The 16,231-nt window shown below is 52.4% G+C and overlaps 2 protein-coding genes across 3 annotated transcripts in view; one reads left to right on the plus strand and one right to left on the minus strand.

Moving 5' to 3' along the window:
* Nucleotides 1–15,825, minus strand: KLHL28 (kelch like family member 28). Of its 2 annotated transcripts, none has more exons than XM_083515169.1 (5): nucleotides 15,445–15,825; nucleotides 11,206–12,104; nucleotides 8,320–8,763; nucleotides 5,848–6,056; nucleotides 1–4,029 (listed from the first exon to the last, which is right to left on the minus strand). In XM_083515169.1, exons 1-5 carry the CDS (start codon nucleotides 15,805–15,807, stop codon nucleotides 3,866–3,868), a joined length of 2,079 nt encoding a protein of 692 aa, XP_083371295.1. In that variant the 5' UTR covers nucleotides 15,808–15,825; the 3' UTR covers nucleotides 1–3,865. The 2 variants fall into 2 exon arrangements, with proteins under 2 accessions (XP_083371295.1, XP_083371296.1); XM_083515170.1 differs by lacking the exon at nucleotides 15,445–15,825 and adding an exon at nucleotides 14,188–14,455.
* The window catches only part of TOGARAM1 (TOG array regulator of axonemal microtubules 1), a 27,687-nt gene continuing 26,089 nt past the window's right edge, over nucleotides 14,634–16,231 (plus strand). The window contains exons 1-2 of the mRNA XM_083514512.1: nucleotides 14,634–14,675; nucleotides 15,823–15,994. The gene's annotated coding sequence lies outside the window, so the exon portion shown is untranslated. The remainder of the gene's footprint in view (nucleotides 14,676–15,822; nucleotides 15,995–16,231) is intronic.

The raw sequence follows: 16,231 nt of genomic DNA on the forward strand, positions 1-16,231 counted from the left end.
TTGCTTTCACTGATTTATTTAGTAAACATCGCACAACCAAATGAAATACCGTTACAATGAGAAAAGAACATTATCACACTTAGCAAACACAAAAGAACAAGGAGGTTGCTGAGCAGGTTCCCACTCAACTCGAATGCCACCTTTGTAAACGGGGCGGGAGAACACGAAGCCCGCTGGTAGGAAGCTATGCTAGTTGCCCAGCAAACCCAGGGGGGAAACGGGTCAGAGTCGCGCTGAAAGCTACAGTACATGAGGGGTCGGAATCCTGCTTTAAAAGCTGGCTTTGCCTTGGGCCAGAGAGGTGACAGCACATCCCGTGTAAGGCAAAGAGAGGAGCCGTCACCCAGCTCTTCCAAGGAGTTCAGAGGGGTTTAAGGCAAGCATGGAGTGCTCATGTTCTGACACACAACGGAAGGGTCACAAAGCAACAGTAATGAACTTCTCTATCTCTGGTGGGTGGGCGAGAGGGGCGAATGCAAGCAAGGCGACAAACAGGTGCCCAGGGGAGCGCCACGGTGGAACCACAACACTTCCCAAGGTTCTGCCTCAGGTCCTTTTAGGAGCTGAATGACAACAGTCTTGTGGGACCAACGAGCACCATGTGCAGCCCAGCATACCTCACACCTGCCGCCCCTCCAATCTACTCTGCTCTATGTTTCCTGATGGAAGGGAAGTGCGCTTCCAAGCGTGGGCAGTGCGTCTGCTGCTTTCTCCTTGAGTCACCCATTAATGCAAATCTGACCGATAGCAGGCACGCTCTCCCCCTGATCTACAGTTGCTTTGCCACACGGGGATGATGACTTAAGCAAGACCTTGTGCAATGTCTTATGTGGAAAGGCCTTCTCTGTGAGACAAGACAGTTGCTGAACTACAGCAAGCTTATTGCAGCCTAGAAGTGTGACAGCCGGGCTGTTCGGTTTGCCTTACGCCTGAGCACTTAGGTGAATGGGAAAACAAAGCCCCCAGACAGAAGGGAGGCTGGCAAACTTGCTGAAATATGCCTATCCCTAGACTTGCATCTACCACACTCACAAATTACCCTGCGAGGAATCAATCCAGTCTTGACTAAAACTGTTATTTGCTCCTTAGCACACTGGTTTTTAATGCAAGTGCTCTACATAAATATATTTTTAAAGAACTCATGAACATCTACAGGGCTAGATTCCAATAAGCTAACAATTTTGTAGGGTGCCCAATGAAAGTGCCCAGAGGCCCTTGATAAAAAGCTGCTACATCTGGATTAGTTGGACCCTCTTCTGGGTACTATATGCCACCTCCTTCCAACAGGGCAGCTTAGGAATGGGCAACGGGCAGGATTCAATCACTGTGTTTCGAAACACATCCTTGGCTCAGGGGTCCTTAGGCATGACGAGAAACTGCCAGCTCTGCTTACGGCGACAGCCTAGCCGCAAGTCATGCTTTGCAGGAGGCTCAAGGGGCATGGCAGATAACGAGGGCAACCATGTGCCCATCAAGGCCTTTGCATCCCGCAACCATTTCATACCCTCCCTCCCTCGCCCTCCGGTCATGCCTTGTGGCTAGGAGTTCCAATAATCAGTCTGCTTCTAAGTTCAAAGGCACCTCAGAGAGAGCGAGAGAGCGCTAGCACATGCGAACTGTTTAACCAAGCATTTTTCCTGAACTGAAATTAAGTAGTTCATGAACGCAGAAGAACCGAAACAGCTTTGACGGCCTCCTATAAATTGCTTAAGGTTTTCTTCGCGCTGTCCAGAGTGAGCATCTCCGAAGGAAGCCTCACAGAAATGAACAGTAATTCCTCCAAGTGCACAATTCCGTACGTGAAAGGTCACTGCAACTGTTTGCATGATGCTATTATTGCTGAGGAACAAGAATCAACAAGCCACCCTGCGGCCACTAGGCAGAAAGTGCTTGTTCAGTCATTTAGTTGCTTGAAAACTCTGCTGGACTCCCTTAATATCTTAAGGAAAGTTTCGGGAAAACACAGTACATGCAAGGTAGAAATGTGATGCAACTTTGACTGTGTCAGTCTAAACGTGAGCTCATGGAAGGAGGAGGAGGAAGGAAGGAAGGAAGGAAGGGGGGAAACAGCGTCATTTACCCTGTTAGAACTTGGGACAAGTTCAGAAGTAAAAGGCTTAACACAAAGAAACTGCGTACCCCATTGCTGTATGCTTGTGAATTATGAATAACTGGGGAAAGTAACTTGTGTTCAATAGAGAAAAAAGAGGGGAGAAATGATTTTGAGAGGAAGGAAAGTGGGAGAGCACAACAGCAAAAGGGTAGCCGCCTGAACAAAGCAGAAATATATAGGGGCAAACACACAAAACAGAAATCTGAAGAACTAGTTTCACAGTCATCTGTATAAAATGAGGATGACCACACAGGGTCTTGCTTAACCCTTCAGAACATAAAACTAAGTTTAGATGGATATTTCTTACAGGAACTGCCCGGCTGGAGAGCAATTCACCAACACTGGGCAAGTCCTCCTGAAATGAACAGCAGCATTTGAAGAATTGCTTGGAAAGACTGAAAGTAGTGGGATCAATGCTGCCTCATTATTTGTCTTAAAGGGAAAAGGCAATAATCTGTATGGAAGAATATACTTTCCGTTCATTAAGAATCTGAGTTAGAGTTCTCCAAATGACGTAATCTAATGAAATGCTATGATGTTAATTGTTTGACATGTCGCACAGGCACGGACGAAAGAAACAGAAGGAAAATGTCAAAACAAGAAACCACCAGCGTGTACACTGGCGGCATTCACCACATCGGCTTCAGACCCCCTCAGACTCCGCAGATCCTGCTCTTTTCGCCAAACCATCAAGACAGTGCAACCCTCTCCTATGTACCCGGAAGCTGGTCCCTCTGGTTTCAATGGGACTTTGCTTCCTTGCAATTGTGCTGCGGGTAAGAGCCTTAGACTGCCAACAGCCTTGCTAAAAAAATAAATAAATCTTTTCTTAGCACCATGTTAGAATCAGAAGACTTTGAAAACTTGGTTGTACATTCTTTACAGTCATACATGGGCCAATTAATACGGATTGAAGGGAGGGAGGACACTTCTATCTTTTTGAAGTAATTTTTACACACATGCTGCAAAACTGATTAAATATGATAAAAACACACACACACAACCAACCCAAGAGGTGTGGAAGGGTTTGCTGTCTAAACTGCTATCTCTGCGTCAGGCTTGAAAGCTGCTGATCCTTTCATTCAGAGAAAGAGAAGGGAAAGAAGGGTTACAGGTTTTAGACAGGTAGGCAACTCCAAAAAGTGCAGGGCTAAAAAGGCATTCAGCTTATCAACTTAAAGAGAGCCACCCGCTCGTCCACTCGCCAAATCCACACAAGCAAGTTAAGAAAAACAACAGGGAGTGGATACTAAGTGCAGGCAAACAGACGACGACCGCATCAGTTATTTACAAACCTGGAGTAATGGGGGACGGGGGGAGAGGCAGCCCTTTAGTTAACTGTTCATAAAAAAATTGTGAAGCAATGATGGTCTCTCACTGCAAAGATGGAGCCAGACATCAACCAGGCAGTCTTCACCCAGGTTAACTGCGTCAGTCAGAGGAGGAGGAGAAAGAGGACAAAGCTCCGTGAGTCAGGGAGTTTCTACGCCTACTTCAGGCAACACAGTGATTCTTGCATCGAGATGAATTATTTCACGTTAATGACAGTATGCAGCCTGGGTCCCTGCTAGGAAACCGGCTTCATTTTTTCGCCCTTCGCTTCTTTGTGATCAGCAATAACCAGGAACAATTCTTGTTTGGGGTTAACCTGTCTGCATTTCATTTGAGCTTTCCCCCCTTCCTCCTGACTCCACAAAGTGCAGCTTCCGGTCTCCACAGTCTGTGCCAGTTGCATCCTCAAGTGCTCCTTCTTCATAGCGCCGTCAAGCCAAAATTGCACCGGCAGTACATCATGCCAGCCGTGTCCAGCCAGCTATCCGATATGGGGTCGTATTTCTGTACAGTGTTCAGGTAGGATGACCCTGAGTGTCCGCCAACTACATAAAGGTAGGTGTCAATTACAGCCGCACCAACTCCTAATGGGGGGGGGGAGTAGAAAGGAGAAAAAGAAATGTTGAATGCTAGGATATCGCCTCCCCTTCTCTACAAAAGGAGAACACTGTAGGAACAGAATGTAGGCCAACTGCGGAGCCTGGAGACTGATCATAAGCAGGCCCAGACTGAAGCCCTGCTGAGTTCAAGAGAACTTACAGATCCGAGTTTATTATTGGGCCAAGTTCATCTGCGAAGTTTATTTAACAGATTTATATTCCACCTAGCAACGTAAATATTTTCAGGGCAGTTCACAATACCAAATAAATACAGAACAATACAAGTTAACGTGGCCCATGAAACTAGCAGCAGGAAGGAAAGCCTCTTCAGAAATTAAAAGTTAAATTAATAGAGACTGATGTGGAATCTCTGGGTGATGCCTTGGGTCTGGTTTATTGTGAAAAGGTGTCTAATAGAAGGGCCAGTACAGTACCAATCACAGCATGCACCTTTCAGGTATTCTGAAAAGACCACCTAACCCAACTCCCTTTCCTCATTCTCACATTATAATGCCGCCTAGTTCCTACAAGGCCACAGAGTAGTAGATCCATGGCTGGAATTAGCCAATGACTTGATAAGCAGAGAAGGCATATCTGGGAGGGAGGGGAAGTGCCAGACCCCTTGAGCATCTAGGCTGGGGGATGCAGGGCTGAGAAGAACGCCCAGCAGAAGCCAGAAGCAGAAAATTGTTCCTTGTCCAACCTACAGTGTCACAAATGCATTCCCAGATGGAACAGAAGCTTCCACTCGTCTCTAGGCCAGGGTGATGAGAGTCCATGGAGGTCCCTCTTGGGCTGGTCCGGCCCTTGAGCAAGCAGGACACCGCCCTCAAGCCCACAAGGGAGGCACAACCTCTCGTTGGCTCACCATTGCTCTTGGGGCTCAGATTTGGGGACTCCCTCTTAGCGACAGCAAGCAACTCCCCTGTGGAGCTTATTGGGGTTATTCTGCAAGTCAGGGCTACAAACAAAGGAAATCGATTCAAGGGTCAAGCCTCACCCAATTCCTCACCAGAAGAAAAAAGTACACGGTTGGAAAAGAGGAAACTGGCAAAGCCACATTCAAAGACAGCAAAAAAGCCATATATTGCCTGCGTATTAAAGGAGTCAGATGGAGGAAGATACGCGATCAGGAGTCACTGAAGCAGTTCAGTAACCTTCAGGCTAAGGCCAGCCTTCTCCCAAGTTGGTGCACTCCTGATGTTTTGGACTACAAGTCCCATCAGCCACAGAATCACATGGGTTGCGCTGTAGGGTAGTCGTAGTGGAAAACATCTGGAGGACACCAGGTTGGTAAAGGTAGGCCTAAGGTATGGGAAGCATCTTAAGCTTCATCGAGAGATCAATCCAACATCCCCTTTCAATGCATTTTCAGCTCCTGGGCTGCTCTCACCCAGAGAGGACTGGAAGTGAGGAAGGAGCAGGTGTATGAGGTTTTAAAGGTTTTATATCCCTGAACCATCAGTTATTTGAGTGCTACTGCTCAAGTAGGTCCCTTGCAGAGCTTCTTGGTCTTCCGTGGCAAGACTACCATTTCCTTTCTGGAAAGCAAAGCCAAAGAGCCCTTTGGGGTATCCTGGCAACTTCACTAAGCACTGTCCTGCCTGGACATAACAGATGAAGAATGCATTCCTACAAATAAAAGGCCGGTGAAGAGCACTGAGGCAAAGAGAATTCTTGCACGTGGCCTCAAAGGAGGACTCTGTGCTGTTTCACTTAGTTCCACCCCAGCCCCCGTTAAGTCACAAGGAAGTGGCAGCGACTTCTAAGCCAACCAGAACCAGCTCCTGGGATTCTTCCTACCTGTTCGGGGTTCCTTCATCGGCTGGCAAACAGTCCACTGGTTTTGATGAGGGTCGTATCGCTCAATGCTGGACAAGTGGGAGACGCCGTTGTGCCCTCCGACCACGAAAATAAAGCCCAGCATGACCCCAACGCCGAAGTTTATTCTTTTGTCCGCCATCGGAGCGACTGGCTCCCAGGAGTCCTTGCTGGGATCGTAACGTTCCACGCTGCAGGAGCAGACCAACCAAAGGGATTAGTGGCAACACTTTGTACTGATTTAATATCTCAAGAGGCCACTGTAGCTGTGTTCAGGAGGGATTCCCAGAACATTGGGAATCCCCAGTGAGATATTCGATAGAACAGGAGTTACTCGCCTCAATATATTTTGCTGTAACAGAAAAGCTCTGGGTACAAAGAGGAAAACATCTACCAAAGGAGCAATTGCTAAAGAAGGGTCACCCAGTGCAGTATCCTTGGCCCACAATGAAAGCAAGGCTGCGAACTAGCTGCGTGTAAGGAGAAGGGCCATAGTTCAGCAGCAGAATATATCAGCTTTGCAAGAGAAAGGTCCCAGGTTCAGTCCCCAATGGCCCCTCCAGGAAGGACGGAGAAAGACTCCCTGCTCAAAACCCTGAACAACCACAGTCAGTGAGTGTAGACAAGGCACAGCTTGATGGACCAATGGTCCGTCTCCGTTTAAGGCAGCTTCCTCTGCTCCTAAAAGACCAAGACAATTGAGGAGAAAAAAGAGGGGCACTGCTCAGGTAAACCTGCCACACCAACATGGTCAGCCCCTCTTGGGCTCATGCCGTGCTTCCTTAACGTTTTGATGGCTAAGGGACCTTGCCTTCGTGGACACTTCTACATACCAGAAGTGCAAGGAATGCCACCCACATCATGAAGGATGAAGTGGCCCACAATAATCCTGCACCCACATTGTATCTTGGCTCAAGTCAATGGAAGCCACCTGTCCTGGCTCTACTTAAAACTCCACTGGGGAGGTAGACTGGTACCATGTTACCTGTCGTAAGTCGCTTCCTCCTGCACAAAGATCCCTTCTCTCACTCAGCACATTTTCTCGAAGAAGTGGAGGGATCCGAGGAAAAGGGCTGGACACACCTCCGTGCCTTCCCCATGGGGTAAATGGGGAGGCAGCAAGGCACTGCCTTCTGCAGCATGCTAACATCCTGCCCAGTTCTGGCAAGAGGCATCAAAAAGGCCAAGGCTTTGTGCTGTTGAAAGGAAGACGCTCCTTTCACCAGACATTCACATATCAGGGCAGTGACTCCTGCCTCCAGCTACAAGAACATCAAAGCAATCCAAGACCTTCCTCTTTCATACCACCCATATAACAAGCCTGGGAACAGAGAGTAGTGCTGAAGCTCTGCTAGTGCAATGGACCTCCGAGTGCACAAAAGGGTTTATTTTTCTTCTTCTCCTGCCCCCCTCAAAATGAGTTCTGGAGGGTTGGGGGACCCTCCAGAGATTTTGAAGGCATGCAGGGGGAGAAGAGGAAATAAATATCCAACTGTGCCAAGGGAATCATGCACATGGAGCACTGGACACAACTCTTAAGCTCTACCTTTCATGCCGTGTGCCTATTTTTCCCAAAGAGACCCACCTAAGTGTACCCACGGCAGGAAGAAGAGAAGATATTGGATGTAGGGTGGTGGGGAGGATAAGAAACCAGAGTGTGTGAACCTGAGCAATTGCCTACCACACTGCAAGGCCTCCTAGTTTAGGAGTGAAACAGGGAAGGTTTGGGGCAATGTTAATTCTGCTATAATAATGTGGATTTGAATAGACAGTTTATTTACTTGTTTTAAGTGGGCTGGTGTTTTTATGTGAGCTCACTGCTGAGTCCTGGGTGTTAGTTGAACTAGCAATTCAGTTATATAAAGACTATGGTTGCCAAGGCTGGACAAGAGACCCCAACTCTACAGGGTGGGGGCACAGAGGAGTTCCTGCTCCAATTCAAATCCAAACATGAGCTTAACAAAGATGTTTGCATGAAGCAAATTTCCACTCTGCTTTTGCAACACCAGTCAGGCTCCCAGCCCTTCCATCAAGTGAGCAGGGAGTATTCAGCCGGAGTAAAACTAAGCCCAGAGAAGACACAAGGGTACCCACAGGGGTGCCAACATCTTGCCCTGTGAAGGGCACAGAGCCAGTGCGCACAGAGACATTTCCGGACCAGGACTTTTTTATTAGCCCCAAGCCAACTAAAAGCTTCTTTGAAACGTTCCAATTTCTCTTTCTAAGTTTGCAATGAAGGAAAACACGTTGAACTCTACTGCAGCTGAAGATCACAGAGAATTCCTTGGGCGAATCCTCCAGAGAAAGCTAATGAGGCTCACTGGGAGCAACTACGGGTTGCCTGGAAGCAGCTCCTGCATCTGCCGACTGAACAGCGCTTAGGTCTGTGGGGGTGGGGCGGGGGGTGAGCTAGGGGGTGCTTCATCCAACCCCCAATGACCCAGCTCTACTTACCTGTTCATATGGGCAGGGCCATAACCTCCAATGGCATAGATCATTCCATCCAGGACGGCTGCGGCAAAGCAGCTCCTGGTTTTGCTCATGGGCGCCACAGGCTGCCACTCCTTCACCTTGGGAATGTACTTCTCCACCGACTGCAGGTAGGACTGCCCATCGTAGCCCCCCAAGGCGTAGATTTCCCGCGACAGAACCGCCACCCCCAGGGTGCTGCGGCTCTCGTTCATGCTCTCGAGGGACGTCCAGGTGTTTGTGTCGGGGTCCCAGCATTCCACCGAGCTCTCGTGCTTCCGGTAGTTGATGCCTTGGCACATGTGGGTCGCGATCCCCCCTATAACGTAGATTTTCTGGTCCAGGACGCAGATCCCGAACTCGTAGCGAGGGACGCTCAAAGGGGCCAGGCCGATCCAGGAGTCGTTCTGAGGGAAGTACATCTCAACGCTGCGGGAGGAGAGGGAAGAGGTCATGAGGGAAAACGCAAGAAGTGAAGAAGAGGCCGCTGTATTGAGCCAATGGCCCACCTAGCAGCCCAGCATCCCGTTCCCACAGGTGCCTATGGGAAACTCTCAGTCGGGATCCGAACACGAGGGCAACTCTCCCCTCTGGTGGTTTCCAGCAACTGACATGCTGAAACATTGCTGCCTCTGACCAGGGAAGCAGCGCATGGCCATCAGGGTGAGTAGCCACTGGTAGATTGAAATTGTCCAATCCTCATTCAAAGCCATCCAATTCAGTGGCTACCTTGGGGTCCCACTTCACCACCCACAACGATTCTGTGGAGTAGTCCACCCCTTTGGGGATTTCTAGTTTGCTGGACTCAACGCCCTCCTTGATGGACAGAGCGACCCCACCTCGCGCATCGCCCAGCGTCAATAATCATGGGTACAGGCAGTCCAGCAGACATTGTATATGTGGACATTCAAAAGGTTTTCCTTCGCCAAAGTATTGAGCTAACTTTGCAGTCATGGGATAAGAGGACGGGTCCTCCCATGGACCTGTATAATTGGGCTTATTTATTCTTCTTTCATAAAATTTAAAAACCGCTTGGTGGTTAGGAAAAAAACTCAAAGCGGTTTACAAAAAGGATAAAACAATAAATTGCCCCTAAAAATGTAACAAGCGCAGAAAGTTAAAAATAGACTAAAACAAATGAAAACTCATACAAGCTTTTTAAACATCTGGGTAGGCTTGCCTACGTAAGAATGTCTAAGAACAAGAAGCCAACAGTAGGAATAAACTGAGAGTTCTCTAGGATGGAGGCCAGTAAGTTGTTGGGTTCTGCAGTTATCTGCACAGAGATCTTTTTAACTTGTTCATAACCAGTATTTGGGGGTGAAAAGTGGGGTGGTTAAATTTGCTGATGACATGAAATTACGGTACTGTATGGTAAGAAAAGTTATGAAGAGCTGTGAAAGGATCTCTCCAAATTTGGTGAATAGGCAGTAAAATTATGTGTACTGGGGCACCTTCACATAGACCCTGAAGTGATCCAAACTGGGGGTGACTGGTCAGGAAAGGAACCTTGGGAGCAGAAGTGCATAGCTCAGTGTGCAAGAGTTTTGATAAAGGCAAATTCCTTGCTGGGATAGGGGCGAAGAAGAAAAACTGTCAATAGCATCACGATTTACTATGAATCCAAGATATGACGACAATTGAATTACTGTCTACATTTCAAGGTTGCTGCCCCATAAGCAAAATATTGTAGAGCTGGAAGAAATTCAAAAAGGGGCAGCTGTGATGATTGGGGTCTGGAAAAGCTCCCCAACAACTTTAGAAAAAAGTGACGGTCTTGGGACACAGAGGCATAAATAATTATGCACGGTGCAAAGAAAGTGGGGAGAGATATTTTTCTCCCTCTCTCATAAAACTGGAACTTGGGAGTCATCCATTGAAGGTGATTAGTGGGAGCTTCAGGACGGACAAAAGAAAGCCCTTACTCCCACTGCACATAAATTAAATGGTGGAATTCGCTCCCACAGTGAAGGCCAGCAACTTGGATGGCCATAAGAGATGAGAATTCACGGATGGTAAACCTCTCAGTGCCCCCATGCTGCCTCCAGGATCAGAAGCACCATGACTCTGAATAGCAGCTGCTGAGGGAAAACAAGTATGAAAGCCCTATTGCTCTCGTGTCCTGTCTCTGGGCTTCCCGGAGGCACCTGCCATCTGCCACTCCAGAAAAAAGGGTGCTGGACTAGGAAGGAGTTTGGTCTAACCCAGGGGTTGGCAAGGCTTACTGGCCATGGGCCAGATCACCCCCAGAGAGATCATCACAATGCCGGAAGTTGCGCCTGCGCATGTCCGTGGCGCTGGAAATCGCTTCTGTGAATGCCCAGACACTGAAAATTGTGCCTTCCGGTATCTGTGCATGCACAGACGTGATTTCCGGTGCCACTCAGTGAGTCCCCGCGCCGCGCCGGTTTAGCGCAGCGCATGAGGGACTTGCTGAGCGGGCAGAGCGGTTCAGGGGCAGGTCATAGGCCGGTAAAATGGTCTTTGTGGACCGCATCCAGCCCATGGACTGCACGTTGCTGACCCCTGGCCTAACCCCCCAGGGATACTAGCTGCCTTTACAGAGTGGCTACTGGAGTGCATGAAGAACAGAATAACAGCTGATAAAGAGCATTACATATTATAAGCAATGAACTGATTGCCTTCCCGAAGCTGTTTCATCCCAAGCCTTTCCTTGCTTGACCCTTCTGCTTGCTCTACAAGACCCAGGAAATGAAAGGCCACAGAAGGCTGCCCACCAAGCTATCACTCTGTTATGTTCAACTACGGGGTGTGGTAACCATCGCTCACTGTCATGGCTTCGGAACAGAAGCGCTAGGAAAAGCAAGACCGCAGACTCCTAACCCTTTTCTGGCTCTCACTATTCCTCACCTCTCCAAGCAAGCGAAGAGTCCAGCCTTCCCTCCCACAGCGCAGATCACTTTGGGAGGGCAGCGGGGGCGTGTGGTGAGCACCGTCTGGTAAGACAGCCTGTGCTCAGGCATGAAGTGGTACTTCAGGGCTTCGTTCAGCAGGTGCTTGCAGGTGTGGTCATCGCGAATGAGATGGTTGGCTTCGTACAGCCTCGTGAGGAACTTAACGCTCAGCAGAGGCAGCCGCACGCAGTGCAGGAGCTGGGCCAGGTACTGCTGGCGTTCCTGCACGTCATACTTGATCCAGGACTCCAGCGCGTAGAAGACCATCTCCTCGGTGGCCACATTCAGGCAGTCATTGGAAACTATTTCATCCAGCTCGGAATGAGTCAGTTCAAAAAACTCTTCCGTCTGGCAAACGTCTTCAAAGTTCTGGCAAATGTATTTGTTGGCGGCCAAGTAGAGGTCGTGGCAGCCGTACGTCTCCGCAAAGCGGGAGATCCCGATGCAGTTTCCAGGATCCAGCTGGCTTTCCAAGAAGGTGCAGCATTCCTTCAGCACGAGCTTGATCTGTAGGAGGTTGGCAGCAGGCAGCAGGGACTCCACGGTGTCCTGAGAGATGAAGACGGTCCCCGTGTAGGCATATTCCACTATGGCCTGCAGGGCCGCCTCGGCGATGCACTGGAATTCCACCTCAGAGTTCTCTTTCTCCGAGAGGTTGCCGCCAAACATGGCTTTGAAGTACGGGCTGATGCTGGCGAGCACCACTTTGTGGGCGTGGATCTTGACGTCTCCAACGCGAAGGATGATGTCGCAGAGCTCATGGTGCTGCCGGAGGAGGTTCAATCCCTGCAGGAGTTGTTCCGAGTGCAAAGGGGTCAAGTTGGCAATCATGTAGGTTGGGGACGACGGGTCCATCTGCAAGACATGGAAGGGGAAGTTGGGAAAGCGTTAAGCAGAGCTGAAACCTCAAAGCATAGTGCATGAGCAACCCTGGCTCATGATTGCACATGGAACATACCTAAACACACAGGCTGGGATTCGTGTTAGTGCTGGAGATTTCTCTATCAGCACAAGAATTTCTGCTTGCCTCCCCACTCCTCACCTCATGTGCAATTCTCAGGGTCCTCCCTGCCCCCCACTGCTAGAACCGACTGGGGGTGGAGGAGGGGAGGGGGAGAGCCCTGTTGTACTAACGGGACTTGTTGTGCTGAGTCCACCTAGAAATTGGACGCAAGTCCTGTATGGCCGCACATATTTTTTCTTAATTTGCTAGGCTTCCATGAGAGCACTTTCTCTCTCTCTCTCTCTCTTCATTATCCTTGCTGCATTGATTTCTTGTTTCCCTCCACATCTGGCTTGAATTGCCTATCTTGCGTGGAAGCTACTTGAAGTGCACAGTTCTTTGATGCCACCCAGGATGAATGCTTTCAAAATATTTTGGCTTGCCACATTCATAGGACCATGCAGAGGGCCTTTTCGGTGGTGGTGCCCTCCCTATGGAACACCCTCCCTTCAGATGTCAAGGAAATAAACAACTATCTAACTTTTAGAAGACATCTGAAGGGAGCCCTGTTGAGGGAAGTTCTTATTGTTTGATGTTTTAGTATGCCCTGATATATGCTGGGAGCGGCCCAGGGTGGCTGGGGAAACCCAGTCAGATGGGCAGGGTATAAAAAATAAATAAATAGTATTTTATTATTATTATTTGCCTTATACCAAGAAAGACCATTACTCCATCTAGCACAGCATACTATACTGTTCTAAGAATATCCTTTACCTTTTTTCACCTACTACATATAGCTGTATCTCTTCTTCCTTCCATTTTATGGTTGTAACGGTTTATCCATTTCATTTATATGCTCATGCTGCAACCCAGCCTGAGACCTTAAGGGTAAGAAATCTAGTAAATAAGGAAATATCGTCCATGTTGCCTGGCAGTGACTCTCCTGAGTCTCCGCTCATCCTGGAGAGATGCAGGTGGACTGAAGCTAAACACATTTTATTTGCAAAACACATGTTCTACCACTGAAATGCGGATCTTCCGTAAGCAAGAGGGGTAACGAGAGCTTCTATCAGAGAGAATAGACTGGTGTCAAGCAGACCAGGCAAAATACAACCAATGTTATTCCCATACCCCCCCCACTCCATCCTCAAAAGCCAGTGTGGCCAGTGTGGCATAGTGGTTAGCGTGTCAAACAGACGATGACCTGGGAGAGGCCAGGGCTCAGATCCCCCCAACTCAGCTACGGAGCTCACTGGGTGACCTTGGGCCAGTCTCTCCGCCTAACAGGGTTGCTGTGAGGAGAGAGAACCATGTAACTACCTTGAACTCCTTTTAGAAATGCAATGGGAAGAATATATATACATGTATGTATGTATACACACACACACATATATATCTACATATATATCTACATATATATATACACACACACACACACACACACACGTTATATATATTGCGGCTCACAGACCCCAGAAAGTGCTACCCAGCCATTCACCCTCTTGAGGAGGTTCCCTGCACCCGCACCCTGTCGCCTTCGGGGCATTGAGTACAGTACACGGGGCCAGGCAATGAAAAGATGTGACCACCTAAAACCCCCTTTGGGAGTCTTTGGACGCCTTGCTGATGCTGCACAGCGGGGACAGAGGGCTTGCTGAGAGGCCCGGAAAGGCCAGGGTTCAAATCCCCCCCCCGTCCCGGCCATGAACTTCACCTGGTGGGGGGGCAGCCCCTGCTTCCTCCCAGCCTAGCCTACCTCGTAGGGTTGTTGTTGTGGGGGGTGTCAAGTGGGGGTGGGAGGTCAAGGGGGGCCATGAGATGCAGCGCTCGTTCTCCTTTTCTCTCCCTGGGGCGGCCCCCCCCCTCCCCGCCTGGCCTACCTGGCAGGGCTGTTGTGGCGGGGGAGGCGGGCTGCGAGGAAGAGGGTCCTGCCGCCCCTCCTCACAAGGGACCCGGGGGAGAGAGCGAAGGACGACCCCCCCCTTCTCGGCTCACCTGAGTCACGTGGCTGCGGCCCGGTCGGGAGAGGGGCGGGGGCGGCGACCTCCGCGGGCTCCTCGCAGCCACAACAACACAGGCGGAGGAGGAGGAGGAGGAGGAGGAGGAGGAAGGGGAGGAGGGAGGGGGCGCGTCACTTCCGGCGCCCGCCCCTGAGGAAAGGAGGTCGGATCCAGGCCCTGACAGGCGGGAGAACACCCGCCCCCCTCACCAAATCCCCAGCCCGGCTTTTATTTCCCGGCGCCTGTATGTGTACAGGTGTATAAGTATGACGTATGACGCGTCCCTCCCCCACCATCCCGTTTCTTGAGGCGAGGACTACGACTCCCAGCACGCCCCGCGCGGAGGAGGAGTCGGCCTGCCCCCACGTGACCTCCGCTCTCCCCCCCCCCTCCCGGCTGCTCTGCTGTTGCTCCTGCCGCGCCTTGCGTGTCCCTCCGCGCAGGCGCAGTGGGCGCGGCCTGGGCGGGCTGCCTGAGGCGGCGGCTGAGGCGAGGCGGCGGCGGCGGCGCTGGTGACGCGTTTCCCTGGAGACGGCGATGCTCCCCTGCGCGGGGCCCGGCGGCGGCGGGGGCGGCCCGGGGTCGGCGTGGCGTCTGAGCCGGGCGAGGCCCCGCGGGGGGCCATGGCCAGAGAGGAGCCCGAGGGCGGCGGCGGCGGCGGCGGGGCTGAGGCGGAGGAGCGGCCTGGGCGTGAGGCTCCGGGGGGCGCCTGCCCGCCGCCCTCGTCCCCCCCTCAGCCTCCTCCTCCTCCCCCCCCGGGCGAGGGCCTGCGCTTCGGCCTGGTCCCGGCGGAGCTGCACGCGCGGCTGCTGGACCAGCGGGACTACCGGGGCCGCGTGGGGGCGATGGGGCAGCTGAAGCGGGTGCTGGGCGAGGCGCCGGCCGCGTCCCTGGCCTGCCTGCCGGCGCCCTCCCTGCTGGGCCTGCTGAGCCTGCTGCGCGCGCTGCTGGACGACTCCAACTTCAAGGTGGCGCTGGGCGCGCTGGAGGCGCTGCGGCTGCTGGCGGCGCGCCTGGGCCCGGCGGCGGGGTCCCGCGCGCGCCTGGAGCCGCTGGTCTCGGCGGCGGCCAAGGTGCTGGGCGACGCCAAGCTGGCCGTGCGGCAGGAGTACCGCCAGCTCTTCCTGGCGCTGATGCGCGCCGCCGGGCCGCAGCCCGTGCTGGACCTGCTGCTGCGCCCCGAGCACCTGCGCCACCGCAACGCGCGCGTCCGCGAGGTGGTGCTGGCCATCTCGGTGGCGGCGCTGCTCACCTTCCCCTCCGAGGACTTCCAGCTGCCGGCCCTGGCCGCCGCCCTGGCCCCCGCCCTGGCCGACGCCAAGCGCCGCGTGCGCCACGCCGCCCTCGAGGCCTTCGCCGTGCTGGCCTCGGCGCTGGGCCCCGCGCGCGCCGGCACCCTCCTGGAGGCCGTCGACGCCGTCGAGCTGCGCGGCGAGGGCGAGGGCGTGCTGGGCGCCGTGCAGGCGCGCCTGGCCCGCAAGACCCTCCCGCGCCTCACCGAGAACTGGTTCGTCGAGTACGCCGTGCCGCTGCCCGACTCGCCCCACGCCGCCGCCGCCGGGCCCTGGCCCCGCGGCGCCGACACCGACTGGCTGCTCGAGCAGGGCAACCGCATCCAGAGCGCGCACAGCGGGTCCGCCGCCGCCGCCGCCAACCTCGCGCCCTTCGCCGAGCAGGCCGGCTGCCCCAGGAGGGTCCTCAGCGCCGGGAAAGGGAAGCTGCCCTGGGAGAGCGACAGGCCCCCGGCCGCCCCCGCCGCCGGGCGAGGATACTGCTTCGCCAAGGCCGGCGACGCTGCCCCGGTGAGTCCCCGCCTGCCGGGCAGGCTGCAGCACAGCTATCCAGGCTTTGAGACGTGCATCGATTGGGATCACCGGTGCATTCGGTTTTATAAGCGTCTCAGACTGCTAACCCCTTTCCATGCGCCAGGGGGGCGTCACACATAGTTTGGGAAGCTGGTTTACTGTCATGGACCAGCAGCTTAAAAATAGCTGAAAGACAAAACTGTAGAAAGGAGGTAAAGTAACTATAAAAACGGA

This window comes from Podarcis liolepis (genome assembly GCF_965112155.1).
Source record: "Podarcis liolepis genome assembly, chromosome: 1".
In the NCBI taxonomy this organism is placed as follows: domain Eukaryota; kingdom Metazoa; phylum Chordata; class Lepidosauria; order Squamata; family Lacertidae; genus Podarcis; species Podarcis liolepis.